The sequence below is a fragment of the Dipodomys merriami genome, unplaced genomic scaffold, assembly GCF_024711535.1.
Source record: "Dipodomys merriami isolate MVZ:Mamm:240054 unplaced genomic scaffold, mDipMer1.0.p SCAF_9, whole genome shotgun sequence".
Lineage (NCBI taxonomy): Eukaryota > Metazoa > Chordata > Mammalia > Rodentia > Heteromyidae > Dipodomys > Dipodomys merriami.
In genome coordinates, this window is record NW_027206512.1 from 24,440,347 (window position 1) to 24,468,209 (window position 27,863).

At 37.0% G+C, this 27,863-nt stretch overlaps 1 protein-coding gene across 1 annotated transcript; it reads left to right on the forward strand.

Moving 5' to 3' along the window:
- The first annotated feature begins 7,344 nt into the window (after positions 1-7,344).
- Positions 7,345-15,856, forward strand: Jchain (joining chain of multimeric IgA and IgM). The gene is made up of 4 exons (XM_070013200.1): positions 7,345-7,485; positions 9,124-9,250; positions 14,096-14,176; positions 14,944-15,856. The coding sequence occupies exons 1-4, from the start codon at positions 7,422-7,424 to the stop codon at positions 15,152-15,154; spliced, it is 483 nt and encodes a 160-aa protein (XP_069869301.1). The 5' UTR covers positions 7,345-7,421; the 3' UTR covers positions 15,155-15,856.
- The last annotated feature ends 12,007 nt before the right edge of the window (positions 15,857-27,863 follow it).

Sequence of the window (27,863 nt, forward strand, 5' to 3'; positions counted from 1 at the left end):
GGATTGTTGTTACTGAATAAGTGTAACTTCAGATGTATGACATGAAAATCTATCTTAAGAACTATCCTATTGAATATTAATTACTTAAATAAGGATCTGACGGCATATGTGTCAAGTTTGCAGGTAGTATGAAGGCAAGAGAAATAATAATCTAGGTTTCAGAATATTGATTTGAAAAGAATTTGATAGCTTGTAACTTAACAAGATAAAATGTGTGTGAATTTAACAAGCTAAAACTTTCATAGATCAAAGCTAAATTTCATACCCAAAATACAAGAGCTTAAAAATTGAATCTGAAGAAGTCATTACTTAAGAATTTTTTTTGAACATACAACAGCAGGACCCATCAGCTACACTGGACATTGACCAAAATGAATTAAGCAACTTAATGGCAGCGATGAGAAGGAGGGAACAAATGGGAAAGAGGAAACAGCTGATGCTATGCAAAACAAAAGAAATGTACATACCACCCAATGTGGAAGAAATAACTGTCACAAAGCTCATAGAACTCATAAATGTTATAGACTGTGATAGACAAATTTCCTCCAGGAAAGTTAGAATATGTTTGTGACTTTAACTGAGCACCACTATCCCACAATACTGTGAAATTTGGGGAATTATGTAATCACTTAATCACAATTAAAAAAATTAAAAAGTAAATAAAAAATTTTGGTGGTACTGGGATTAAATCAAAGGCTGTGTATAGTGTAGGCAAGCACTATACCACTGAATTACACCTTCAGCTTCAAAACACTTATTTTTAAAAACAAATTGTATTTGATCAAATTGAAGCCAACTGTGTAGTATGTAGTTGCAAAGAAAGAAGACAATATCATTTTAACGTGTTTAATAGAAAAAATGTTATAATTCTGATTTCAGCCTCTGGTGTAGCTAACATTACCATTGGCACCTGACTATTATACTTTTAAAGGGACACTGACAATATGAAGCCTATCCAAAAAAGAGACTAGTAATTGTTTGGACATTAAATTTGGTAGTTTTCAACTTTTTGTAAAAATGCTTATTATCCTTCATCTGTATATTTGAGATGTTTTTTGCTTTTTAGAAACAGGCAAACAACAGGATAATGCTACTCTTTTAATACCTTTAAGTCCAATGAAGAGGAGATAGAGATACTCAATAAAGTAGAATGTCAAACAATGGTAAGTGCCTTGAAAAAGTAATATGACGGTGAAGTGATTGGTTAGGATGATTAACACCCTTGATTTTTCTCTTTAGGGCAATTACATTTTACTTGAGACTTGAATAGTAACATTCATGCAAGAATATGAAAAATATTTTAGGCAGAGGGGATAGAGAGCACAAAGTTGCTGAGCAGAGGAAGATGGAGAGTGAAAGGGATAATTTTGAGAAGTAGGTAGGATAATGACTTTGAATTTATTATGAATGCAATGAAAAGCTATTGGTAGGTTTTAAGTCAGATATGATGTGATTTAGCTTTGAAAAGTACTACTTTGGGGGCTGGGAAGTTGGCTCAATGATAGAGTGCTTGCCTTGCATGCATGAGGCCCTGAGTTTGATTCCTCAGTACCACATAAGGAGAAAAAAGCCAAAGTGGCTCTGTAGCTCAAGTGGATGGCACTAGCCTTGAGCTGAATTGCTGAAGAACAGCACCCAGGCCCAGAGTAAAAAAATAAAAATAAATACTACTTTGGCTGGGTGGCTCACATCTGTAATCCTAGCTACTCAGGAGACTGAGATCTAAGGATCACAGTTCCCAGCCAGTTTCAGCAGGAAAGTCCATGAGACTCTTATCTTCAGTGAACTGCTCAGAAAAAGCTGGAGGTAGCACTGTGGCTCAAGTGGTAGAGTTCTAGCCTTGTGTACAGACAGGCTCAGAGACAGTGTCCAGGCCCTGAGTTCAAGCCCCAGGACAGACAAAAAAATATGTAAATCAGACAGAAAGAAAGACAGACAGATAGGCAGACAGATAAATAGATAAAATACTACTTTGAGCTGGGCCACCAGTGGCTCACACCTGTAATCCAAGATGGTTAGAAGACTGAAATCTGAGGACTGGTTCAAAGCCAGCCTAGGTAGGAAAGAGTCTGTAAGACTCGTATCTTCAATTAACCACCAAAAATGGCTGGAAGTAGAGTTGTGGCTCAAGGGGTATAGTGCAAGCCTTGAATAAAAATACTCAGGGACTGTGTCCAGGTCCTGAGTTCAAGCCCCAGGATGAGCAAAGAAAATGAAAAAATACTACTTTTTAGAGTGGGCAATGAGTTGTGGGGGTGAGACAGGACGTAATAGTAATGTAAGATGTAATGCATAGCTTAATAGCTAATAAACATGAAGCCATATTTCTCCCAAATTATTGCAAATTACTATAATTAAATTTCTTTTCAACTTGATCATGTTTAATTTATAATATTCTATATTTTTTCCTAATTTTACTTGCTGTAATATTAAAACAGCATATTTCTTAAAGTCTAGTTTAAGATAAAACATATATATATATATTTATATATAAATAAATGTGTGTGTGTGTGTGTGTGTGTGTCTGAGTGTAGTGCTAGAAATTGAACCCAGGGCCTAGAGCATTCTAAGTAAGTGCTCTACTGCTGAGCTACAGCTCTAGCTTTTTATTTTTAGACAAAAAGTCTTGTTATGCAGCATAGGCTAGCCTTAAATTTGTTATCCTTTTGCCTCAGCTCCCTCAAAATGTCACCAAAATTGGCTTAAAAACTTATACCTTTGGTTCCTTTGTTTCCTTTGGTTATATATCCAGGAGTATTATAGCTAGATCATTAGTACTTTTTTCTTTTCTTGTCGATCATGGGGCCTGAACTTTGGGCCTGGGTGCTGTCCTTCAGCTCTTCAGCTCAACGCTAGCACTCTACCACTTGAGGCACAGTGCCACTTTCAGTTTTCTGGTGGTTAATTGGAGATAAGAGTCTTACAGACTTTCTGCCCAGGCTGCTAGGAGGCTGAAATCTGGAGAATCTTAGTTTGATAGCAATCCAGGCAGAAAAATTTGCTAGACTCCATCTCTAAAATAACCAGAAAAATCAGGGACAGAGATGTACAAGAAGTAGAGTGGCAGACTAGCAAATGACAAGTTCAAACCTTGTAACAACCTATCGGACATTGGTCACTGTGTAGTTTATCTTCTAGGTCTTTCTATTGTACTCTATTGGCCTAGGTGTCATACTGTTTTTGTTATTTTGGCTCTACAGTGTAATTTGAGGTTCGGTTTTGTAATACCTCCACCATTCTCGCTCCCTCCCCCCAAGATTGCCTTGGCTAATTGAGGTCTTGTATGTTTCCATCTGAATTTTAGAGTTGTTTCTAGTTCTGTGAAAAATACCATTTGACCCTTTATAGGGGGTACATTGAACATGTAGTTTCTTTTCAGTAATATGGCCCTGTTAATGGTATTAATTTTGCTGTTCCATGAATGTGGATTTTTTTAAACCTTCTGTATCTTTTTTTGGGGGTGGCGAGGGGTGGTCAGTCCTAGTGCTTGAATTCAGGGCCTGGGCACTGTCCCTGAGCTTCATTTGTTAATTTGTTGAAAGCTAGAGCTCTACCACTTGAGAAACATCACCACTTCTGGCTTTTTCTGAGTAGTTTATTAGAGATAAGAGTCTCATGGACTTTCCTGCTGGCTTTGAATGATGATCCTCAGATCTCAGCCTCCTGAGTTGCTAGAATTACAGGCATAAGCCACCAGTATCTTGCCACCTTCTGATATATTCTTCCACTGCTTTCTTCAGTGTTTTATAATTTCTTTTATACTCATGATTATTGCAACACTATTCATAATAGCCAAGTTATAGAACCAACCTAGATGCCATTATTGGATAAATGGAGAAAGAAAATGTGACATATGCATTAAGACAAATGAAATTGTATTGTTTGCAATAAAACAGATGGAACTTGAGGCTCTGAAAAAATAAGCCAGACTCAGAAGGACAGGTATTAATGTTTTCCCAATATACATAATTGAGAGGAGGTGGAGAGAGAGGAGAGAGGGGAGAAGAGAGAGAGGGAGAGAGAGAATTGTTTTATTTGTTTAAATTTTAGAAAACCATTAGATAACAAAGTAGAGATATCAGAAAAATACCAAAAAGTTGGAGTGAAGCTATCTAATGATTAAAGACAAGGCTAGAGTTTATACATTTGGGAGTCCTCAGCGTGCCCTGTATTGAAAGCCATAGAACAAAATAAAGTAGGAAGAGGATGAGATGTCTAAGGATTAAGCCTTGATTCCTTTAATATTCAGAAAAAAATCCATAAGAGACTGATGAGTTAGCAGAAGTGAAAAGAAAGAAACCAGGGAGCACACTCTCCCAATTTATGTCTAAAGAGAATAAAATCTTGTCCTGATTTGAGTTTCTCATAATAAGCTATATCAAGAAGAAATTAAGCATCCAACTAAGTCAGCTGGTTTTCAAACAAATGTTAATCTCAGAATGATTTACCTTTATTTCTTATCCAAGTGAGCCTACCACTGAACCACATGAATCTTAAAAAACATGGCAACTCTTTTGTACAACTAAAAATAATGAAAAAAAAAGTTTCTTTTTGGTGAAGAATTTATAATGAGGCAAAGTCCTCAAATCACTTCATTCATTTGCACATAAAGGACTCTACTATTCACATTTTGGGAAGAACATAACTGAAATGAGAGCTTAGGTAATTTGAAATCTATATGGTTAATTAATGTTAAAACTATCTGAAACAATTTACCTGCAGCATAGAATTTTTAATATAAACAGAATCTCAACTAACTTATTTCCATTGTGAGTTTAAAAAAATCTTTATTAACTTCATGCATGTTCATAACTAATTAATGTTGATAGTTATTCCCTCTTTCACAGGTTTCTTGTTAATCAGTTTTCAGACTTTGGTATATATCAGAGGCAATTGAGTCTGATTTTAAAAAAAACAAAACCAAGATCATGTCTCTAGAAATTCTGAGTAAGGATAACTGAGAAATCTATATTTTAACTAGCTCTTCAAGTGACTCTAGGCAGATAATCCCTAGACTATACAAAGTAAAGAAACACTAGTTTCAGTCCTGATAATGCCAATATAGTTTATTTCTTTGGGTGACAAAGGGTCTTACTTTTTTTGGTCAGTCCTGGAGCTTGAACTCTGGGCATGGGCGCTGTCCCTGAGCTCTTCAGTTCAAGGCTAATGCTCTTCCACTTGAGCCACAGCACCACTTCCGGTTTTCTGGTGCTTTATTGGAGATAAGAGTCTCAGGGACTTTCCTGCCTGGGCTGGCTTTGAATGGTGATCTTCAGATCTAAACCTCCTAAGTAGCTAGGATTACAGGTGTGAGACAATGGGATGCCCAGCTTACTCTTTTTTGTTGTTGTTTCTTTTGTGCTAGTCTTGGGGCTTGGACTCAAAGCCTGGGTGCTTTTCCTGAGCTTTTGTGCTCAAAGTTAGTGCTGTACCACTTTAAGTCACAGGACTATTTCTAGCTTTTTAGCAGTGAATTGGAGATAAGAGTCTTATAGGCTTTCCTGCCTAGGCTGGCTTTGAACCTGTGTCATCAGATCTCAGCCTCCTGAGTAGCTAGGATTATACATATGAACCACTGACACCTGGCACATGCCTTAATTTTTTGTCTATTTTTAGATATATAGTTTGCATAATAGAATTATAAAACTGCAAAGTAAAGTAATTGAGAAACAAAATTTAGAGCTTTTATTTAGGTTAGTACTTATAAAAATCGAATAATATTCATAAAACTTTATTTGTATATATTAGTTATACAAAGGGGTTTCATTGTGACCTTTCCACAGATACATATAATGTGCCCTACTCACCTACATCTAACACTGTCCCTCATTAGTCCCTGCTTTTTTTTTTTTTTTTTTTAAAGAAGCTTTGGAGAAAGCTTTATGTCCAGGGATTTATCCGTCTTGTTTTCAGGAGACTGTTGAACACTGGTATATTTTGAAGAAAATAATAACCTAAACTCTTCAGCTATTTTTTTTGGTCATGGAACTTCAACTCTGGGCCTGGGTGCTGTCCCTCAGCTCTTCAACTCAAGGCTAGCACTCTACCACTTCAGCCACAGCACCACTTAGGCTTTTTTCTGCTTATGTGGTACTGAGGAATTGAACCCAGGGTTTCATGCATGCAAGGTAAGCACTCTAGCACTGAGCCACCTTCCCAGCCCTTCAGCTAACTTTTAATTATAGAATAAGCTAGTCATTTAGAAACTATAGTGAGGGCTGAGGACTCTGTAGAGTAGTTATTTGTTTCAACATCCTGACCACAAACTAAACTGACATGCTTTCAAATCTGGTTCTTTTTCTAATCGATTAAATTATTCATATGATTTCAGCATATGCATTATCCTTACACTGTTCTTGCTAGACTTTCAATAACTGAATGCAATTTTGTGCTAGCATTTCATATCTCTTTATCCTTCCATTTTCGACTTTTAGCTTGTCTACTTAAGGTCCTGCAATGTATTTATTCCTCTTAAAATTCTGCCAAGACCAGTTAAAAATCAGAGGTAAGAATGAAAAGTAACACAGATTATGATGTTGTTTCATATAAATACAACCAACACAATCTTGGAACTAGTCATGCCTATGATACAGGAAATTCTAATATGTTGGAGATAGAGGTTGGGAGGTTGTTCTCCAAAACTCATGATTAAAAAAAAAATTGACACTTAGAGGAAAAATAGTAAGCAAAAGATTTCATGGATTTAGTTTTGTATTGAGGCATCTCAAAGAAGAATAATAGCATGAGTCTACAATTCTAAAAGGGTTATTAAATATTAAAACAACAGTTGTCTTGTTATGAAATTAAAACATTGCAAGTGATGTATCCAATCCACCAAAATATAATTCTAATTACAAGTTATTACTTAGAAAATTACTCAAGGTAATAAGAACATACACACTGATGTTTAAATCTGATCCTGTGGTTAAAGACTTAGAAAAAATTTATACAAGATATAATTGGGATCTTAAATGGTCCTCATTTATTTTGTTTTCCTTTTTTTTTTTTTACCCTTCCCTTTCCTTCATTTACTGTTCCAACTACAACAAATGTCAAATATTTAGTTTGAAGATAAATATCAATAACTCTAGACAATGAAGTTGAGAATTTGTATTTAAATATTGTTAATATACTCCTGACTTTATTATTACTCTGCTGGTTCACACATTTTTAATAACAGAAATGCAAAATAAAAATCATTACATCAGATCATTTAGATAGAAATACTTAACTATGAATCCTACATTTTTTTTCCAGTTCAGCTTTTAAAATTCAGAGTTCAACTACAGTTGTGATTGTTTATAGTTGCCTGGAGTGTTATTTTAAGAAAGCAGAAGCACTGTTAATTTGCACACTCCTTCAAGGTCACATACCTTATCCTTGACTTTCTGGCTTTACTTTTTCAAAAGAAGAAAGTCAAGATGAAGAGCCATTTCCTTTTCTGGGGTGTCCTGGCCATTTTTCTAAAGGCTGTTCTTGTGACAGGTAAGTAGTATCTATAAGATAAAACCAAACAAAATGAAAATATAAATTTAATCTGGTTTGCAGATTTAAAGATTTAAGTTTATTCTTTGTCAGGATACTTTTTTCTAGCATGCTTTAATTTATATACATCAAATGATATTTAGTAGATAAGGCTTAGGTCAGTTCTCTTATTCTTTTACTCTTCTCTTTTGCCCACTGCAGATTATAGAATAAGGAAGTAAATATTTTTGGTTAATTATCATCATGTTTATGTGAATTTACACATCTAATTTCAAGAATCAGTAAGCTTCTAGAGAAATGGAGTAGTACATTATTACTGTTATGTACAACATAGAACGCATTGTGATTTACTTCCCCTGCATATTAATTTTAACAATTTTTCCTAATCCCACAGATATATTCTGATCCTTAAATAATATTTTATATAATACGGATTATCTATAACTTTTGATATTTTGTTTAAGGACCATTCAAACAATTTGAAAGAATGGAATGTAGTATTAGATAAGATTAGATAAGTATTGATAAGATTAGATAAGAACATAGTTTTAGATAGTTACATGAGTTAGTAATATAATTTGACTGGATTGTTTCTAACGTTTACTGAGCTTATACTTATTTTAAGATAATGTAACAAATGTAATTAGAATTGTCATTGCATATATATACATACACACATGGCATAGAGATGAATAATATTTAAAATGTAAAATATTAGCAGTTAGCCACATACAACATGCATATATATCTAAACATGGAAATTTATGTTTATAAATATGTTTATTACCAAAAATATACAATATATTTAGCTGTATTTAAAATAACTATCATTTTTGAATACTATATTTATTAATAGGATATGGATATTTTCTATTTAATAATTAGTAAATGGAGTAATAACTTGGTATACTTATATCATTGTCTCGAATTGATGTTTTCTTAATAATACCATGTTAAGACTTTTGTTAGATTTGATAGAAAACATGAATAATGGAATAATTATGTATCATAAAGTAATTTAAGTCATTATAAATATAATAACAATCTAAAAATATTTTGTAATGGCAGTTATTAGGATTGAAATATTACAATTAGGTTTTTCTCTGCTCTAAGAATCATCTAAGGAATAATTAGACTTCTAATTACAATAATTCAAGAAGGAGACATTTCAAGTTACATCTACGAATACAAATTCTATTTCTGTCTATTTTTGAGTGAATTGCTTTGGTTGGGGGTAAAATCTAGTTTTTTGTTTTCTTTTGGTGTTTGTCACTGATTTTACCAAGGCCCATAATTCTAAGATTAGAAATATTAGGTGAAAATCAGCATGCTTTGATTTCCTTTGTTATGATGTGAGATTACAATTAGCTGTTTTATTTTATTCATTTATTTGATAGGGTTTGAACTAAGTGCTTGGTGCTTGCTAGGGAGATGCTTTTATGCTAGTGAATCCCATCCAGCTCAACACTTAACTATTTACATTAGACAAGAAAACAAATGGAAAAAATTGGGACTGATGAATGATAAATTTAAATTTTTCGGAGTTCAAGTTAATATAATATACCAGAATACAGAAAGAGAAATGACTCAACAGAAAACATATAGATTTTATTTCCATAATGTATTTTATCTTTGAAGCCGAAGCTGAAGATGAAAGGATTGTTCTTGCTGACAACAAATGTCAGTGCACCCGTATTACTTCCAGGATCATCCCGTCTCCTAAGGATCCGAATGAAACCATTATGGAGAGGAATATCCGGATTGTGTATGTGGATTTTTTTTCTTTCCTTCCTTTTACCCACCTCTCCCCCCACCCCCCCCACCCCCGCTCCTCCCTACCTAGCTCTACCCCTCTACACCCCCTCCCACTGTAAACAGATACCTTCCTTTGTTAAGGATTGTTTAAATGTAATTTCTATCCCTTTTTCTTTCTTTTTGTGCTTGTACTGGGGCTTGAACTAAAAGGCCTCACCCTCCCCATTAGCTTTTCACTCAAGGCTGGCACTCTACCACTTGAGACAGCACTATTTCCTGCTTTTTGGTAGTTAATTACAGAGTCTCATGGATTTCTCTGCTTGGGCTGGTTTTGAACCACACTCCTCAGATCTCAGTCTCCTAAGTAGCTAGTGAGAGCCACTGGTGCTAGTGCTTTCATCCTTTTTTGTTTGTTTTTGTGCAGGTCCTAGGGCTTGAACTCAGGGCTTGGGTACTGTCCCAAAGCTTCTTTTGCTCAAGGCTAGTGTTCTGTCACTTGAGCCACAGCTCCACTTCTGCCTTTTCTGTGATTAATTGAAGATAAGAGTTTCATGGACTTTTCTGCCCTTGCTGGCTTCGAACTATTACCCTTAGATCTCAGCTTCCTGAATAGCTAAGTTTACAGGCATGACCTGTAAGTCCTTTTCCTTTGATATCAACTGATTTATCTTAATTTTTCTTGTTACTCTGCATGTCTTAGTTTCATCACTTCTTACACAATGATTCCAGGGTTGGGTAATTGGAAGAGAGTTATCCATGACATTGGCATTTAAACCACATTAAAGAAGAATGCCGGGCTGGGAAGATGGCTCAGTGGTAGAGCGCTTGCCTTGCATGCATGAGGCCCTGGGTTCAATTCCTCAGCACCACATAAGCAAAAAGGAAAAAAGCCGGAGGTGGCATTGTGGCTCCAGTGGTAGAGTGCTAGCCTTGAGCTGAGGGACAGCACCCAGGCCCAGAGTTCAGGCCCACGACTGGACCCCCCAAACCCCCAAAAAAGAATGCCTACTTTATATGTATTTTTGATAATACTGGAGTATGAACTCAGGGCCTTGTGCTTGCTAGGCAGACATTCTACCACTTAAGCCATACTACTAGTGGTCTATTTTATATTTAAATTAACTATGGGGAGATTGAAAAAAAGCCTTATATGACTTTATAATTTATTTTTATGCATCTTTTTTTCTTAAAAGATCACATTGCATTGCTTGCTTATTTAAAACAAATAATTTGGTTAATTTCATGTCATTTCCCTGATAATTTTTTTTTTTTTTTTTTGTCGGTCATGGGGCCTGAGCTCTGGGCCTGGGCACTGTCCCTCAGCTCTTCAGCTCAAAGCTAGTACTCTACCACTTGAGCCATAGCGCCACTTCCAGCTTTTTCTGCTTATGTGGTGCTGAGGAATGAACCCAGGGCCTCATGCACGCAAGGCAAACAGTCTACCACTGAGCCACCTTCCCAACCCAAATATTGATTTTCTATGATGATAGTTCTGAAAGTATGTTACCATTACGATTTATGGCATTATGGCATTATGTCTAAAGCCATCACTGACTGAAATGATGTGACTTTGTGGAAGTTACTTAATTAACTTAAGCCTGTTTCCTAAACTTTAAAAAAGAATAGTTACATATGTTTTCATATATAGATATCCATATATAGGGTAGATATAATTATTTGAGGAGTAGATATAACTATTTGTAAAAAAATAGGGTTTGGTTCATAGCAGACCCTCACAAAAGTTTTTTTTCCCCCATATCTGTTTTCTTTTTATTCTCCTTTTATCCCTTACTCTCTTATTTTCTTATTCTTATTTAAAACCTTTTCTGATATTATAAGAGTATAAGCTAATGACAAGTATATACACTCATGCAACAAATCTGTAGTGAATAACCTATTGAGGATTTTGGTGTTGGGTATATAATAATGTATATAAAACAATGCCGTTGGAGAATTTATAATCGAATAGGAAACTTTAAACCAATAGGCAGTCCCAGGTTGGGAATATGGTTGAGTGGTAGAGTGCTTGCCTAGCATGCATGAAGCCTTGGGTTCTATTCCTCAGTGCCTTTAAACAAAAAAAGCCAGAAGTGGCAATATGGCTCAAGTGGTAGAGTACTAGCCTTGAGCAAAAAGAAGCTCAGGGACAGTGCCCAGGCCCTGAGTTTAAGTACCAGGACTGGCAAAAAACATTAAAGCAATTCTAATATTATATTGTAAATGCTACAATTGGAATAGGCATACAGTATTATAGGAGCACTGAAGAAGGATGCTTGTCTATCCAGTCCTAAGGGATCGGAAGTAGAAGGGTGGCAGAGTAGAGACAGGAAAGGAGGAAATGAGGTAATGAGTTAATGGTGGCTGGCAGTTTGCCAAATGGGAGTGAATTGGGTAAATGTGTATGGGCAGTGAGAGGGTTGATAGTTGGGGCAAGAAATTTCTGGTAAATGGAACAGGTTTACTGTATTTTATGAGGTTATCACAGGTAATACACTTAGCACACATAGTACCAGGTATACTGTAAGTACTTAGTGTATGTTAGAAGGCTTAGAGATGAAAGAAAAGCATGGAATTGTAAGCTTTTAAACAACTGGCATTCACTGTGAAGAGCATATTGTGGTGAGAGAGATGCTGCTGATGAGCCATTATGCAGTGCCTTCAGTGCTCTGCTAAGGATACTCTTATTTGTGGAGGAAATGCAGGAAATTTTAAGCAGAGGAGGGAACTGTGTTTGCATTTTAGACCATTTTGGTAAAAATACAGTTAGTGCTTTGGAGGAGTCAAGACAAAAGGAGGGCCACTGCAATTTAGGTGAAGGATAGTAGTGTCCTGAACAAAGGCAGTAATAGTGAGAAAAGAGATAAGTGGATAACTTTGACACATGCAAAAAATTAGGTCACAAATTGTTACTGATTAGATATTGGTCATGACAAGGAGATTCAAGAATGATACCTAAATTTTTGACTTGGATATCTATATGAACAATATTATTAAATACAAAGTTACGAAACAGGGGCTGGAAAGGTGGCTCAGTGGTAGAGTGCTTGCCTTGCATGCATGAGGCTCTGGGTTCAATTATCCTGTACCAAATAAGCAAAAAGAAAAAAAGCTGGAAGTAGCGCATAACTCAAGTGGTAGAGTGTTAGCCTTGAGCTGAAGAGCTGAGGGACAGTGCCCAGTCTCAGAGTTCAGGCCCCACGACTGGACCCCCCCCCAAAAAAAGTTAGGAAACAGATTTTTAGTAGGAATAGAAATGATTGTAAATGAAGGAGTGATGATATGGATGAAAAAATTAAAAGGTAACAAAACCATCTGAGCTAGTTGATAATCACTATTTATCATTGGATATCACCATGAAAATATTTCTACTTTGCTACATAAATGTTAATTGACCTATTTGAGTCACCAGCCTCTCTTGTTTATACTTTTCACATCTTTAAAATATGGGTAGTAATATTATCTGCTTGTATGTCTCTCCAGCATTAAACATACTTCACATATCACACATCTATTGAGGCAATGGAAATAGATAGATGTTTTGTATAAGTACTTCCATAGTGTAGGAAAACAACCACTCTAAAGAGAAAGTGTTTTAATTGCATTAACAAATGAGATTAACATTAATAAATGTATGTGATCTTTTATGAGACTATGGAGGAAGACAATTACTGGGAAGGAATAAAATTAAGGTCAATACCACAAAAGTATAAAACTTGAGCTAGGTTTTTAAAGGAAAACCAGAGACTTGCTAAGTAAGCATAAAATAATCAATAGAGAAATTAATTTCAGGTTTATTTTGAATGTGAAGTGTTTTATTGATTTTTGTTATCTTTAAATGGTTGTACAAAGGGTTGCCATTTAATAAAGCCTTTTATGAATACAATAAATCTTGATCTATGTCACCTCTTTCAGCATTCTCTTTGACCTATTCCCTCTCTTTCTTTTCTTAATTTCGTACTATGTACAATGAATTCTTGACTGTATTCTTCTCTCTTTCCACTTCATTTGTCTACCCCTCTCCCCTTTGCCAATTCCCATTATCTGGTGCTTATTTTGTTGGGATTTGACTTTGTCTTTCTAAGGAATTATACTATTTGAACTCTCCATAGAGTCTTCCATGCTTCAATTAGCTCATTTGTAACCATGTGCATACCCCCTATATATGTTTACTTATAGATTTATAGGTACATGCTAGCTACCACAAATGAAGACTTACTTCACTTAATACAATTTTTCTAAGTCTTTCCATTTCCTTACAAATGGTACAGTATCAGTATTTTTGATGGATGAGTAAATTCCCAGTGTGTGTGTGTGTGTGTGTGTGTGTGTGTGTGTGTGTGTGTGTGTGTGTGTGTGTGTGTGTGTGTTACATTTTCTTGATCCAGTTGTCCATTGAGAGACATCTGGATTGATTCCATGTTTTGGCTATGGGGAACAGTACTGCAAAAACCATGCTTGTACTGGTGGCTTTACTCTAATCTTGTTTGTGAATTATTCGATAAATGCCCAGGAATGGAATTTCTGGGTCATAAGGTAGTTCTATGTTTAGTTTTTTGAGGATCCTCCATACTGTTTTCCAGAGTAGAAAGCTTACATTAGAAATACTTTTGGCTGCATCCTTGCCAGCATTTGTTATTGTTTGTTTCTTGGTAATTACCATTCTAACTGGGGTATGGTGGGAAGATATGAAATACAGCACATAACTATAAAAATATGAATTGCATTATAAGAAAATGCTTAAATAAAATGGTAGGCAATGTTCTGATTAAAGAGCATCTACTATTCTAGCAATTTTCTTATTACAAGAAATAATATTTATGTCTCATTATCTTGCTTTGTTTTCTTTCTTTTTCAGTGTTCCTCTAAACAGCAGAGAGAATATCTCTGATCCCACTTCACCATTAAGAACCAAGTTTGTGTACCATCTGTCTGATCTGTAAGAGATTTTCCTTCATATATATATATATGTGTGTGTGTGTGTGTGTATATAAAGTTAATAACCTTTAATTAATCTACTTAGTAGAAGTGCTTTTGGGGCTGGGAAGGTGGCTCAGTGGTAGAGTGCTTTCCTTGCATGCATGAGGCCCTGGATTCAGTTCCTCAGCACCACATAAGCAGAAAAAGCTGGAAGTGGTGCTGTGGCTCAAGTGGTAGAGTGCTAGCTTTGAGCTGAAGAGCTGAGGGACAGCACCCAGGCCCAGAGTTCAGGCCCACAACTGACAAAAACAAAAAAAGAAAGAAAAAAGAAAAAAATGCTTCTGAAAATATGTTGGAGAATTAACATTTACAAATACTTGTACTTTGAATACAATGATTCCTATGTTAAATATTATGTTTAATATATTAATAAAACTTTGTCACAGATAAAACACAGCTATAAATTTATCCTAAAGAAGGAATTATGGCCATTCATATGAGAAGGGCCAAACTTAATAGTTTTATAATGGATTTTAGCTTTTAAGGATACAGACATTTCTTAGGAAATGACAGAATTCAATGTCAAACTGTAATCCCAGAAGTTGAATTTGAAAAGTCTCATGAACAATTCAACTCCGTATTGTACAGCTAATTAAGCCTGAAAGGAATCATCTTTAATTATAGGTAAGAACTACAAGAATGACTTAATTTCATATAGAAATGTGTACTCACATTTTGAGATGACATTTAATAGGGAGTTTCTAATACATGTATTTTGTTTTTCAGGTGTAAAAAATGTGATCCTGTAGAAGTGGAGCTGGATAATCAGGTAGTTACTGCTACCCAGAGTAATAACTGCGATGAAGACAGTTATATGGAGACCTGTTACACTTATGACAGAAACAAGTGCTATACAACTATGGTCCCGCTTGCATATAATGGCGAGATTAAAATGGTGGAAACAGCCTTGACCCCAGATTCCTGCTACCCTGACTAATTTCAATCACTGCTGATCGCAAAACTCTGTCTTAAGAGTCTCTCCATTTTGATCCAGAATGAAATGAATTTGAAACCAAGATATTTTTGGACAATGTAAAAATTCCTTCTCCCTCACGTAATTGAAATACTTTGCTATTCTTATTAGGTACTTACTTCTCAACTCTTACATATTAAAAACAGTCAATTATCATGCTTGGAGGTATTTGCTGATGTGAATATTATTTCTAACATTAAAAAATAGACAAGTAAAAAGTAAAAATCATAAGAGATAATTAAATGCTTTATTTTCTTTTTGTTGGAGAACCAGAGTTTTTGCACATTCTATACTTTTCTCTTTTAGAAGTTTCACTGTGTAGAGAAAATATATTGTAAAAAATGAATTCCATGTCTTCAATAGGAAAATAATTCATAAACATGCTTTAAATATATTTATAAAATAGTTTAAGATGGGGTCTGTAATATTTATAAAACCAACTTGCTGAAAGTAATATAATTAAGTGAATAATTGAACATTGTATTTTGGCATAATATATAGACTTGGCAGCAGATGAAAAAGATTTTCTGATAAATTTTTATGACAGATTATGGTAGAAATTCCCATTAAACTCACCTATAATGCAACTAAATTTAATGAAATATGTATTCAAAGTATGTTTTCTCTAACACAGTTTAAACGATTAAATAGAATCATAAGCATATACTTGTGTGAAATAATTTATTGGAAAAATTTGTGTTAACTCTTTTTTTAAATTAAGTTTTTTTTTTTAATTGAGAAGATACTACAGAGGGGTTACAGTTACATGAGCAAGGTAATGAGTACATTTCTTTTTTTTTAATGTTTTACTATTTTTTTTTTTATTGTGAGAATACCATACAGAGGAGTTACAATTACATGGGCAAGATAACGAGTACATTTCTTTTTTTTTTTTTTTTGTCTTTTTTCTTTTTTGGTACTGGGGATCGAACACAGGACGTTGCACTTGCTAGGCAAGCGCTTTGCCACTGAGCTACATCCCAGCCCACGAGTACATTTCTTATCAATCATTGTTACCTCCTCTTTGTTTCCCCTTCCCATCCCTTCCCATACTCCCCTCTCCCCCCACCCAATTCTCCCCCCACCCCCAACCCAAGTTGTAAAGTTAGTTTTTCGACATAACGACTTGTGCATCTCATTGTTGCAATGAGTCCACCTGTATCTGTATCCCTAGTTAAACGATTTGTTTTTTCCCTTCCCCTCCACAAATTATACCAACATCAAATACAGTGAAAGCATGGTTTATACCGTGGGGGAGGGACATACAAAGTAACATAGAAATCATCTTATAAATATGTTAGAAACAATTGCATGAAAGAAAAAAAAACATTTGAATACTTATCTTGGGTTCATTCCCCTAACATCACCTTATCTGACCTTTTCTGTTTGACTCAGACATATATGAGCACATTTCTTATCCAGCATTGTTGACTCCTCCTTTGTTTTCCTGCTACCATCCCTTCCCCCATCCCCTCAGCTACACCCCCTGTGTTAACTCTTATTTGTAAATTAAATATAATTTGTTATTGAAGACTAGTTTGTAAATATGATCTAATGATGCATTAGTCACTGAATTTACCTAAGAATATGTAAAATTAAATAAAAAGGGAAGGTCTTCTTGACATATACAAATTTAGGCAAATGCTGGGTGCAGGTGGCTCCTGCTTGTAATTTTACCTACTCAGAAGGCTGAAATGTGAGGATCATGGTTTGAAGCCAACCCTGGCAGGAAAATCTTGAGACTTCTTGTTCTTTTAAAATTATCCTTAAGTAGTTTTACAGAGGAATTGCCATTAACAAAGCAGTTTGTGGATAGAATATATCTTTATCAAAGTCATTCCTTTCAACATTTTCACCCATCCAGTATTGTTGTGGCTCAAGGGGTAGAGTACTTGAACTGAAGAGCTCAGAGAAGGCGCTTAGGCCCTGAGTTCAAGCCCCACGACTGACCAAAACAACAACAAAAGAATGAAAGAATAATCTGGAACTGGAGCTGTAGCTCAAGTGGTAGAGTGCTAACCTTGAGCAAAAAACTAGGGATGACCCCTAGTTCCCAAACAAAACAAAACAAAACAATACAAAAACACCACAAAAAACTTTAGGCAGAAAACCAAGGCTGACAGATTTATGTAAGCATAGTAAATGCTGACTTGTGACTGAAAAATCATGGGAGAATGATTAGTGAAAGTCAGTTTCAGTAAGAGAATGGAGTTCCTGACTCTCAGTATTAGAGAGGTAGAAATAGGGAGGATGTGATTGGAGGACAAGCCAGGCAAAAATTTGCAAAACTTCATCTCACCAAAAAACAAACAAAACCCTGTACATTGTGGGTTTTTTTTTCCTTTTTCATTTTTGTCGGCCACGGGACCTGAACTCTGGGTCTAGGCTCCGTCCCTTCACTCTTCAGCTCAAGGCTAGTGCACTACCACTTGAGCCACAGCGCTGCTTCTAGTTTTTTGGTGCTTAATTGGAGATAAGAATCTCATGGACTTTCCTGTCTGGGCTGGCTTTTTTTTTGGTTTGTAGGGCCTGAACTCTGAGCCTCAGCGCTGTCCCTCAGCTCTTCACCTCAAGGCTAGTGCTCTACCACTTGAGCCACAGTGCCACTTTCGGCTTTTTTTTTCTGCTTATGTGTTGCTGAGGAATTGAACCCAGGGCCTCATGCATGCAAGGCAAGCGCTCTACCACTGAGCCACCTTCCCAGACCAATCTGGGCTGGCTTTGAACTGCGATCTTCAGATTTCAGCCTCCTAAGTAGCTAGGATTACAAGTGTGAGCCATCGGTGCCTGGCATGGCTTTTTTTTTTTTTTTTTAACATACTTTAAAAGCGAGCTCACCTTGAGCTGAAGAGCTGAAGAACAGTGTCTAGGCACAGAGTTCAAGCCTCACAACTTACAAAAAAACCTTTGTTATTTTTATACTTTATTATTATTGTTATTATATATTATATTGTTATATATTATTTTTAAATACTTTATTGTTATTATAGAGGTGAAGTACAGAGGGGTTACATTTACATGAGTGAGGTAATAACTACATTTCCTTTCATACAGTGTCATCTGTTTCCTCATTCTGTCCCATTCCCTCCCTCCCATCTCTACTCATGAGTTGTATAGTTAGTTCACTTTCATCAATGTCCAGTGTGCTCTGCTCCACTGCTGCATTTTTCACCTTTTCCCCTCCAGTTCTGTGCCCTCCCCCACTCCCTTCAAATATACATGTGAATACACTGTATATAAGGCACCTAATCTTTGACAAGGGAGCCAAAAAATAGGATGGAAGAAAGACCGCCTCTTCAATAAATGGTGATGGCAGAAATGGCTAAATGTGTAGAACTCTAAAGTTAGATCCCTGTATATCCCTGCACCAGAATCAACTCTAAATAGATCAAGACCTTTAAGTAAAAGCAGATACCTTGAAAATACTACAAGAAGAAATAGGAGAAACACTAGGACTCCTTGGCACAGGATGAAATTTTCTTAATAAAGATCCAGAAACACAACAAATCAAAGAAAAGCTGGATAAATGGGTCTGCATTAAACTGCAGAGCGTCTGCATGGCAAAGGACATAGCTAGCAAAATATATTGAAACTCCACAGACTGGGAGAAGATCTTTACCACCTACACAACAAAGGTCTCATATAAAAAATATACCAACAGCTCAAGAAATTAAATTCCCCCCAAACAAATCCTAAAGAAACAACCACCCCATTAAAAAAGTGGGCTAAAGACCTTAAAAGAGACCACTCTGAAGAGGAAATACAAATGACCAAGAGACACATGAAACATCCTAACATCTCTGGCTATAAAAGAAATGCAAATCAATGGGCTGGGAAGGTGGCTCAGTGGTAGAGTGTTTGCCTTGAATGCATGAGGCCCTGGGTTCGATTCCTCAGCACCACATAAGCAAAAAAGAAAGAAACTGGAAGTGGCGCTGTGGTTCAAGTGGTAGAGCGCTAGCCTTGAGCTGAAGAGCTGAGGGACAGCGCCCAGGCCCAGAGTTCAGGCCCCACAACCGGACCAAAAAAAAAAAAAAAAGAATGCAAATCAAAACAACATTGAGATTCCACTTTTCACCAGTTAGAATGGCTATAATCAAGAAATCTAACAGATGCTGGTGGGGGGGGTGTGACCAAAGGGGAATGCTACTAACCCTGTTGTTGGGAATGCAAACTTGTTCAACAACTCTGGAAAGCAATGTGGAAGTTCCTCAGAAGACTATACATAGTGCTCCCCTAGAACCCAGCAATCCCACTTCTGGGAATTTATGCAAATGACCACAAACAAGGCCACACAAACAAAGCCATCAGTACAACGATGTTCATCGCAGCATTATTTACCATAGCCAAGATATGGAACCAACATATTCTAGCTCCATTGATAAGGAAATGGGAAGACTTGGAAAAAATTATATTAAGTGAAGAAAGCCAGACTGAAAGAAAAACAGGTTGCATGATTTCCCTCATTTGTAAGAACTAGAATATGTATATAATATTCTTTTTTTTTTTTTTTTTTGGTCAGTCATGGGACTTGAACTCTGGGCTTGGGTACTGTCTGTGAGCTCTTCAGCTCAAGGTGAGTGCTCTACTGTTTGAGCCACAGCGACACTTCCAGTTTTCTAGTGGTTTATTGGGTATAACAATCTCACAGACTTTCCTGCTTGGGCTGGCTTTGAATCGTGATCCTCAGATCTCAGCCTCCTGAGTAGCTAGGATTACAGGAGTGAGCCACCAGCACCTGGCTGTATATGATATTCTTTTTTTTTTTTTTTTTTTTTTTTGGGTCTGGTTGTGGGCCTGAGCTCTGGGCGCTGTCCCTCAGCTCTTCAGCTCAAGGCTAGCGCTCTACCACTTGAGCCACAGCACCACTTCTGCCTTTTTTCTTTTTGCTTATGTGGTGCTGAGGAATCGAACCCAGGGCCTCAGGAATGCCAGGCAAGCACTCTACCACTGAGCCACCTTCCCAGCCCCTGTATATGATATTCTTAACAGGAGATCTCAACAACCCAAGTGCTGAGTGCAAAGGGTTATATATAATGAATCATATTAACATGTACTCCAGCTTATGAAAACAAGAGGTTCTCATTAGACTCTGTATATAGTTTGTTCATTTTTCTCTATTGGTTTTGTCTTTCTTCATTTCTATTAGTGTTTTGTACCTTGTGTTTTGCATAACAGACAATGCAATATGTGAAAGGGAAAGAGAATCTCAGGAACAGCAGAACAACGGATGAACCACAGCAACATTGATACTCCCTTGACACTATGTTGGATATGAACATTACTACTTGGTGGGGAGAAGGAGGGGTAAATGGGAGGTAAAGAGGGTGGGGTAATAATGATTAAAAACAAATGTACTTACCTATGTAACTGTAACCCCCAGCTCATCACATTTTCAGTAAAAAAAAAAGAATTCATTTCAGTTTGTATATTATTCTGTGTAAACATACAGAGGTGCTTAGGCATTGCACCTTTGTGATTCTCTCCTAAGACTATCCTCTTTTGGTCTCACTGTATGTGAGTATTTAGAATCCTGTGTAATTTGTCCTATGACTACGGCTATTTTTAATGGTATTATGCGATTGATGTTCAAAATGTACCATAGTTCCACTTCTGCAATTGCAAATAGACAGATTATATGCACAGATAGCTATACATAGCTTTCTATGGAAATAAGGAATTACTTAATAAGTAAGGATAAATGTAAATATGAACTTAGGGACATCTGATTTAGCAGTCAGCAGTATGACAGTGGTTAAGTGTCCTTTCACTTATCTCTGCCAAGATGACAAACCAGCGAAAAATGTAGATATATATTAGATCAATGGTTCTTTTTTTTTGGGGGGGGGTCTGGTCGTGGGGCCTGAACTCTGGGCCTGGGCGCTGTCCCTCAGCTCTTCAGCTCAAGGCTAGCACTCTACCACTTGAGCCACAGCACCACTTCCGGCTTTTTTCTTATGTGTTGCTGAGGAATTGAACCCAGGGCCTCAGGCATGCAAGGCAAGCGCTCTACCACTGAGCTACCTTTCCAGCCCAGATCAATGGTTCTTAAACTTTACCTTTATTTTATTTTATTTTTGTCTGTTGTGGAGCTTGAACTCAGGGCCTGAGTGCTGTCCCTGAGCTCAAAGCTAGTGCCTTACCACTTTGAGCCACAGCATCACTTCCGGCTTTTTTAAATGGCTAATTGGAGGTAAGAGATTTTAATGGGGACTTTTCTGCCCCTGCTGGCTTGGAACCACAATCCTTAGATTCTCAGATCTCAGCCTCCTGAGTAGCTAGGCATGAACCAACAGTGCCTGCCCGATTTCAAAATTTATCTTAAATTTTAGAATACACAAGAATGATCTGGAGTGCTCCTTAAAGTAGATCACTTATTCCCTCCCAGAGATGTTGATTAGATAGTTCTAGGGTGCTAGGGAAATCTTAGTTGTTACAAATTCCAGCTCTGCAGTTTATGGGCATTGATTGAGAAACACAGACATTCAGCTTTGGGATTGTAAATCTTTACTTCCTCCACCTACTGGTAAAATTAGGAAGCACACTGAATATACTTTTTTTTTTTTTGGATTGGTTCTGAACTTGAACTAGGGCCTGGGCACTGTCCCTGAGCTCAAGGCTCATGCTCCACCACTTTGAGATACAGCCTCACTTTCAGTTTTTAGCCAGCCCACCTGGGCTGGCTTTGAACCATGATTGTCAGAACTCAGCCTCCTGAGTAACTAGAATTACAGGCCTGAGCACCAGCACTTGGCTTTTTAAAGAGTTTCACAACTTCCTATGAAAATATTCTGTATCGGGCTGGGAAGGTGGCTCAGTGGTAGAGTGCTCGCCTTGCATGCATGAGGCCCTGGGTTTGATTCCTCAGCACCATATAAGCAGAAAAAAAAAAGCCAGAAGTGGCTCAAGTGGTAGAGTACTAGCCTTGAGCTGAAGAGCTGAGGGACAGTGCCCAGGTCCAGAGTTCAGGCCCACGACCCACACAAAAAAAGAAAAGAAAAGAAAAGGTTCCGTATTTCACAATTGATAAAAATGATGCAAATAAAACTATTCTGCTTATTATACAAGTATTATATGGAGACAGTGAATTCAAGTGTAAAGGGCACTTAAAATATTATTCTATCCCAGCACATTTATTTATTTTCTCATTTGTTTTTTTTAATTAATTAATTTATGCCAGTTCTGGGGCTTGAACTAAGGGCTTGGGCACTGTCTCTGAGTTTCTTTTGCTCACAGCTAGCTCTCTACGAATTCAACCACAGCTCCACTTCTAGGTTCTTGTTGTGATTAATTAGAGATGAGTCTCATGGACTTTGCCCCAGCGGGGTCTGAACTGTGATCCTCAGATCTCAGCGTCCTGAGTTTCTAGGGGTACAGACATGAGTCACCGGCACCCTGTCTTCCTCAGTAATTCCACTTCTGAGGAAATAATCAGAAATATTAATAAAGGAGAATAGAACCTAGTATGGTAGTATATACATGTAATTCCTACACTTGGGAGGCTGAAGCAAGGAGATCATAAATTTGAAGCCAGCCTGGGCTATTTAGTATGCTTCTGTTTTGCAAAAACAAAGCCTAACAAAAATGAAAATTTTAAATATTTTTAGAATTACAAAATTTCTTGTAGAAGAAATTCTAGGCTATTGCATAAAAGAATGATTTCCAAAACATGCTCTTACATTAGGTATATGCTATGTAAATAGTATTTGATTGCATTATAGTAGCCCATTAGTAGTATGTTTTGAAGTATGTTTAGAGTAGCTGCTGTCTTTTCTTTTAAAGGGATCAAAAGTTTCTGGGTTGATGAAAGATGTGAATGGGAGGGTATAGCTTTGGACAATGTTAGATTTTTTTTATTTCCAAAGTTGTCTATCTTTAGGTTTACTTTGATTTTTCAGATTTATGTTATAAAGAAAGGACATTTAATAAGAAAAGTTGAGTAAAACAAAAAAGTAGATATGGAGGGAGATGGGCTAATGCCTAAAATAATAATGGCACTTGCTGGTATCTGCTGGAGGATGCCTCTCCAAATGCCAAAGAACATAAACTTGATGGAGTTCTCTCGGATATCCCCAGCCTCCAGTATCTCTATCCTGTAGCTGGCTTTTCCATCCTAGGTCCTACAAGGTCCTACAGCCTTGGAGGCTGACATTAATGAAACACCTTAAAAAGATAACTGGAAGTCTAGTGAGTGGCAGAAGCAACAATTTGTTTAGGAAAGCAGAGATATTTTGCAGTTCAATCTAGCTTCAAACTTTAGGGGGAAGTATGACTAGACTCTTATGTTATCTTTATTTGGCCTGTCTTGTGGGTTTTGAAACTTAATGTCTTGAACTTCCAAGGAACATTTATTTCATATGGTATCAAAAAGGCACAACCCCTATGACCCAGCAACCCCACTCCTGGGGCCACACTAAAGCCAGCAGTACAACTATGTTCATTGCAGTATTATTTACCATTGCTAAGATATGGAATCAACCCAGATTCTCCTCCATAGATGATTGGATCAAGAAAATGTGGTATATATACATAATGGAATTCTGTGCTTTCATCAGAAAGAATGACATTGTTCATTCATGAGGAAATAGAAAGACTTGGAAAAAAATCATATTAAGTGAAATAAGCCAGACCCAAAGAAACATAGGCTCCATCGTTCCCCTCATTTGTAATAATTGGTAGATGCCTAAGATAGTTCTAGCAGAGGATCACAATAGTTTAATAGCTATGTACATATGACCATATAAAATGATGCTAATTGAGTTGAACTCCAAGATATAGAAACAAGAGGGTTTTTTTTGTGGACTGTTTGCAATTAGTTCTCTTTTCTTTCATTTTTCCCCTCTAGTTTATTCTCTGTGGTCACTGTTTTTTTATTTTGGTATCCTTTGTCTTGTATATAAGTTTATCTGATTTGGGGAAGGGAAGGGAAATCACAGAAACGGTAGGACAGAGGATGAATCAATATAATAGTGATACTCACTAGATACTATGTTGGAAATGAACTTTACAGTTGGGGGAGGGGAGTCAGAGGAAGGGAAAGCAGGAAAAAAAGAGGGAGGGAGTAATACTGAAAAGAAATGTACTCATTATCTTACTTATGTAACTCCACTGTAAGTCACCTTTGCAATAAAAAAAAAAGGCACAGAACTCCATAAATTCTTGGAGGTAAGTTAAGAAGGAGCCCTACAATGACTTCTTAAATTCTTACTAGTATTTAAAATGATTATAAAGTTTCAAGAGGGCCTATTAGAAAGAATGTTTCCAGAAGACATAACATAATAATTAGTTGAACATTCACTCTTATAACCACATACTCCTGACCCATAAATACATGCCTCAGGATTTGGTGATAAGATTGGTGAGCTTTATTCTTTGGTTTAAAGAAGTTGGTGGACTGGGTTCGATTCCTCAGCACCACATAAGCAAAAAGAAAAAAGCCGGAAGTGGTGCGGTGGCTCAAGTGGTAGAGCGCTAGCCTTGAGATGAAGAGCTGAGGGACAGCGCCCAGGCCTAGAGTTCAGGCCCCATGACCGGACCCCCCCCCCAAATTAAAAAAAAAAAAGAAGTTGGTAGAGACCAAACTGGTGAGGGCGGTTCACTGATTGACTTAAAATGTAAGGTTGTGTCATTGGCTATTTTATTATTTCATAACTTGCAGACTGTGAATAAAATTTGATTTTTGCATTAAGAAATTCCCAGTAGTTAGTGGCAGAATGCCTTTCTAGTAAACATAGACCTTGAATAAAAAAAAAAGTATTAAAAAAAAGAAAAGAAAGGAAATTAACTTTGAAAATATAATTAAAATGTTTTTATTATTGTAAAGGTGATGTACAGAAGGGTTACAGTTACCTAAGTCAAGTAATGAGCACATTTCTTTTTGAACAGTGTCATGTCTTCTATTGTTTTCTACCAGTATTTCCCTACTGACCCTCCCCCACCTCCACAAATTGTATAGTTCATTTTCAACATAGTGTCTAGCCAGTATCACTGCTGTATTTGTTTACCCTTTGTACCACCATTTCTGTTCTCTCTCTTACCCTCCCCCAAACAGACAAAAACAAAAGGTTTAGAAAACACAAGCAGTGGCAAAGGAGACTAAAAAAGAAAAAAATAACAAAAAACCTCATTTCCATTTCTTGAAGTTCATTTCAATAAACATCATTTTATGTGATCATATGCATATAGCTTTTGAGCCTTTGTGATCTTCTCCTAAGAATATCCTCCTTTGGTCTCACTGTATACATGTCTAGAGTCTTGTATAATTTATTATGACCAACTATATTTTTTTGTCTTCTACAATCCAGTGTGTTTACTTGTAGATTTATAGACACATTTTAGTTATAAAAAATGAGGGAAACCATGCAACCTATGTTACTTTGGATCTGGCTTACTTTGCTTTATATGATTTTTTCCAAGTCTTTCCATTTCCTCATGAATGGGACAATGTCATTCTTTCTGATGGAAGCATAGAATTCCATTGTGCATATATACTACATTTTCTTGATCCATTTCTCCACTCAGGCATTTGGGTTGATTCTATATCTTAGCTATGGTAAACAATGCTGCAGGGCTGGGATGGTGGCTCAGTGGTAGAGCTCTTGCCTTGCATGCATGAGGCCCTGGATTCCATTCTTCAGCACCACATAAGCAAAAAGGAAAAAGCCAGAGGTGGGGCTGTGGCTCAAGTGGTAGAGCACTAGCCTTGAGCTGAAGAGCCAAGGGACACTGCCCAGGCCCAGAGTTCAGGCCCCATGACCAGACCCCCTCACCCCCCCCCCCCCCCAAATGCTGCAGTGAACACAGTTGTGCTGGTAGCTTTAGTATGGCCTTGTTTTGCTGGGTCATAAGGAAGTTTTATGTTTAGTCTTTTGAGGAACCTCTATACTGCTTTCCAGAATAGTCAGATAAGTTTACATTCCCACCAACAGTGTAGTAACATTCCCTTTTGGCTTCAGCCCCACCAGTGTCTGTTATTGTTAGTTGAAAAAAAATCTTTTTTCTATTTGGTCAGTTGTAGGTCTTGAACTCTGGGCCTGGGTACTGTCCCTGAGCTCTTTAGCTCAAGGCAAGTGCTCAACCACTTGAGCCACAGCACCATTTCTAGTTTTCTGGTGGTTAATTGGAGATAAGAGTCTCAGGGACTTTCCTGCTTGGGCTGGTTTTGAACTTCAATCCTCAGATCTCATCCTCCTGAGTAGTTAGGATTACAGGTGTGAGCCGCCAGCGCCTGGTGGGGCCGGGGGGCGGGGAGGGGGCAGTGCGCGGTGAATCTTTTTTTTTTTTTAAGGGAAAGAATCTTTATTTTTGAGTGGATTTTCTCCAGCTCTTAGTTTTTATTTTTGTTTTTTTTTATTTCTTTAAAGTTTATTTTATTGTAAAGACGCTGTACAGAGGAGGTACAGTTATATGAGTAAGGTAATGAATACATTTCTTGTCAAGCATTGTTACCCCCTCCTTTTTCTCCTACTATCCCTTCCTTCCCCCACCTCCTCCACTCCCTACCCCAGGGTTGTAAAGTTCAATTCCAACATAGTGTCTTGTTACAAGTGGTCATCCTGTGTCCTTGTTTCAGCATCTTGTTATTCTCCTTCCTCTCCCCAATTAGTTAAATGTATATAGAAGATGCAGAGGTCAAGAGAGAATGTTTGAAGATTAATACTTTGATCAAGCCTATGTTAAGATTCACTCAGTGAAGCAGAATTTCTATGAGATTATAGAACGATGAATTTATTATAGAGGTTAGTAAACATGACAGCTGATGGCAAGCCTACCACTTCTTTTTGTCAACCTGAATGTTCAAGTGATATAGGGCAATTTGACTCACAGTCATGAAGGACACAGAGAACAAGAACAAGCTGAAACCTACACCTGCAAAATGAAATGGAAGAAATGTTCTTTGGTGGAGAGTTGGCCATCTCTACCAAATCACCTTTATGGTTTCCATCAATATTAACTTCTTTTTTTTTTTATTGTGAACATACTGTACAGAGGGGTTACAATTACATGGGCAAGATAATGAGTACATTTCTTATCAAGCATCGCAGCCTCCTCCTTTGTTTACCCTTCACATCTCTTCCCAGCCCCCCCACCCAATCCTCCCCCCCCCCCCCCACCAAAGTTGTCCAGTTCGTTTTCGACATGACAACTTGTACTTCTCATTGTTGCAACGGGTCCACCTGTATCCTTAATCGACTTGTTTTTCCCCATCTCCTCCACAAGTTATACTGACATCAAATATAGTGAAAGCAGGGGTTATACTGTGGGGGAGGGACATACAAAGCAACAAAGAGATAATCTTATAAATGCGTTAGAAACAAATGCATGAAAGAAAAAAAACATTTAAATACATATCTAAGGGTTCATTTTCCTAACATCACATTATCTGACCTTTTCTGCTTGACTCATACATATACTAGATATTGCAAATAAGGGAAACCATGGGACCTATGTTTCTTTGGGCTTGGCTTACTTCACTTAATATAATTTTTTCCAAGACTTTCCATTTCCTAACAAATGGGGCAATGTCATTCTTTCTGATGGAGGCATAGAATTCCATTGTGTATATATACTTGGAACTCAAAAAATTAAATCCCCCAACAACAAATCCTCAAAGAAACAACGGCCCAATAAATAAGTGGGCTAAAGACTTAAAGAGAAACTTCTCTGAAGAAGA

Bases quoted from the DNA above. Each gene is read 5' to 3' on its own strand.
- Jchain (XM_070013200.1), top strand. From the start codon at position 7,422: ATGAAGAGCCATTTCCTTTTCTGGGGTGTCCTGGCCATTTTTCTAAAG. The intron at 7,486-9,123 runs GTAAGTAGTATC...TTATCTTTGAAG, and splicing joins AAAGGCTGTTCTTGTGACAG to CCGAAGCTGAAGATGAAAGG. The intron at 9,251-14,095 runs GTATGTGGATTT...TTTCTTTTTCAG, and splicing joins GAGAGGAATATCCGGATTGT to TGTTCCTCTAAACAGCAGAG.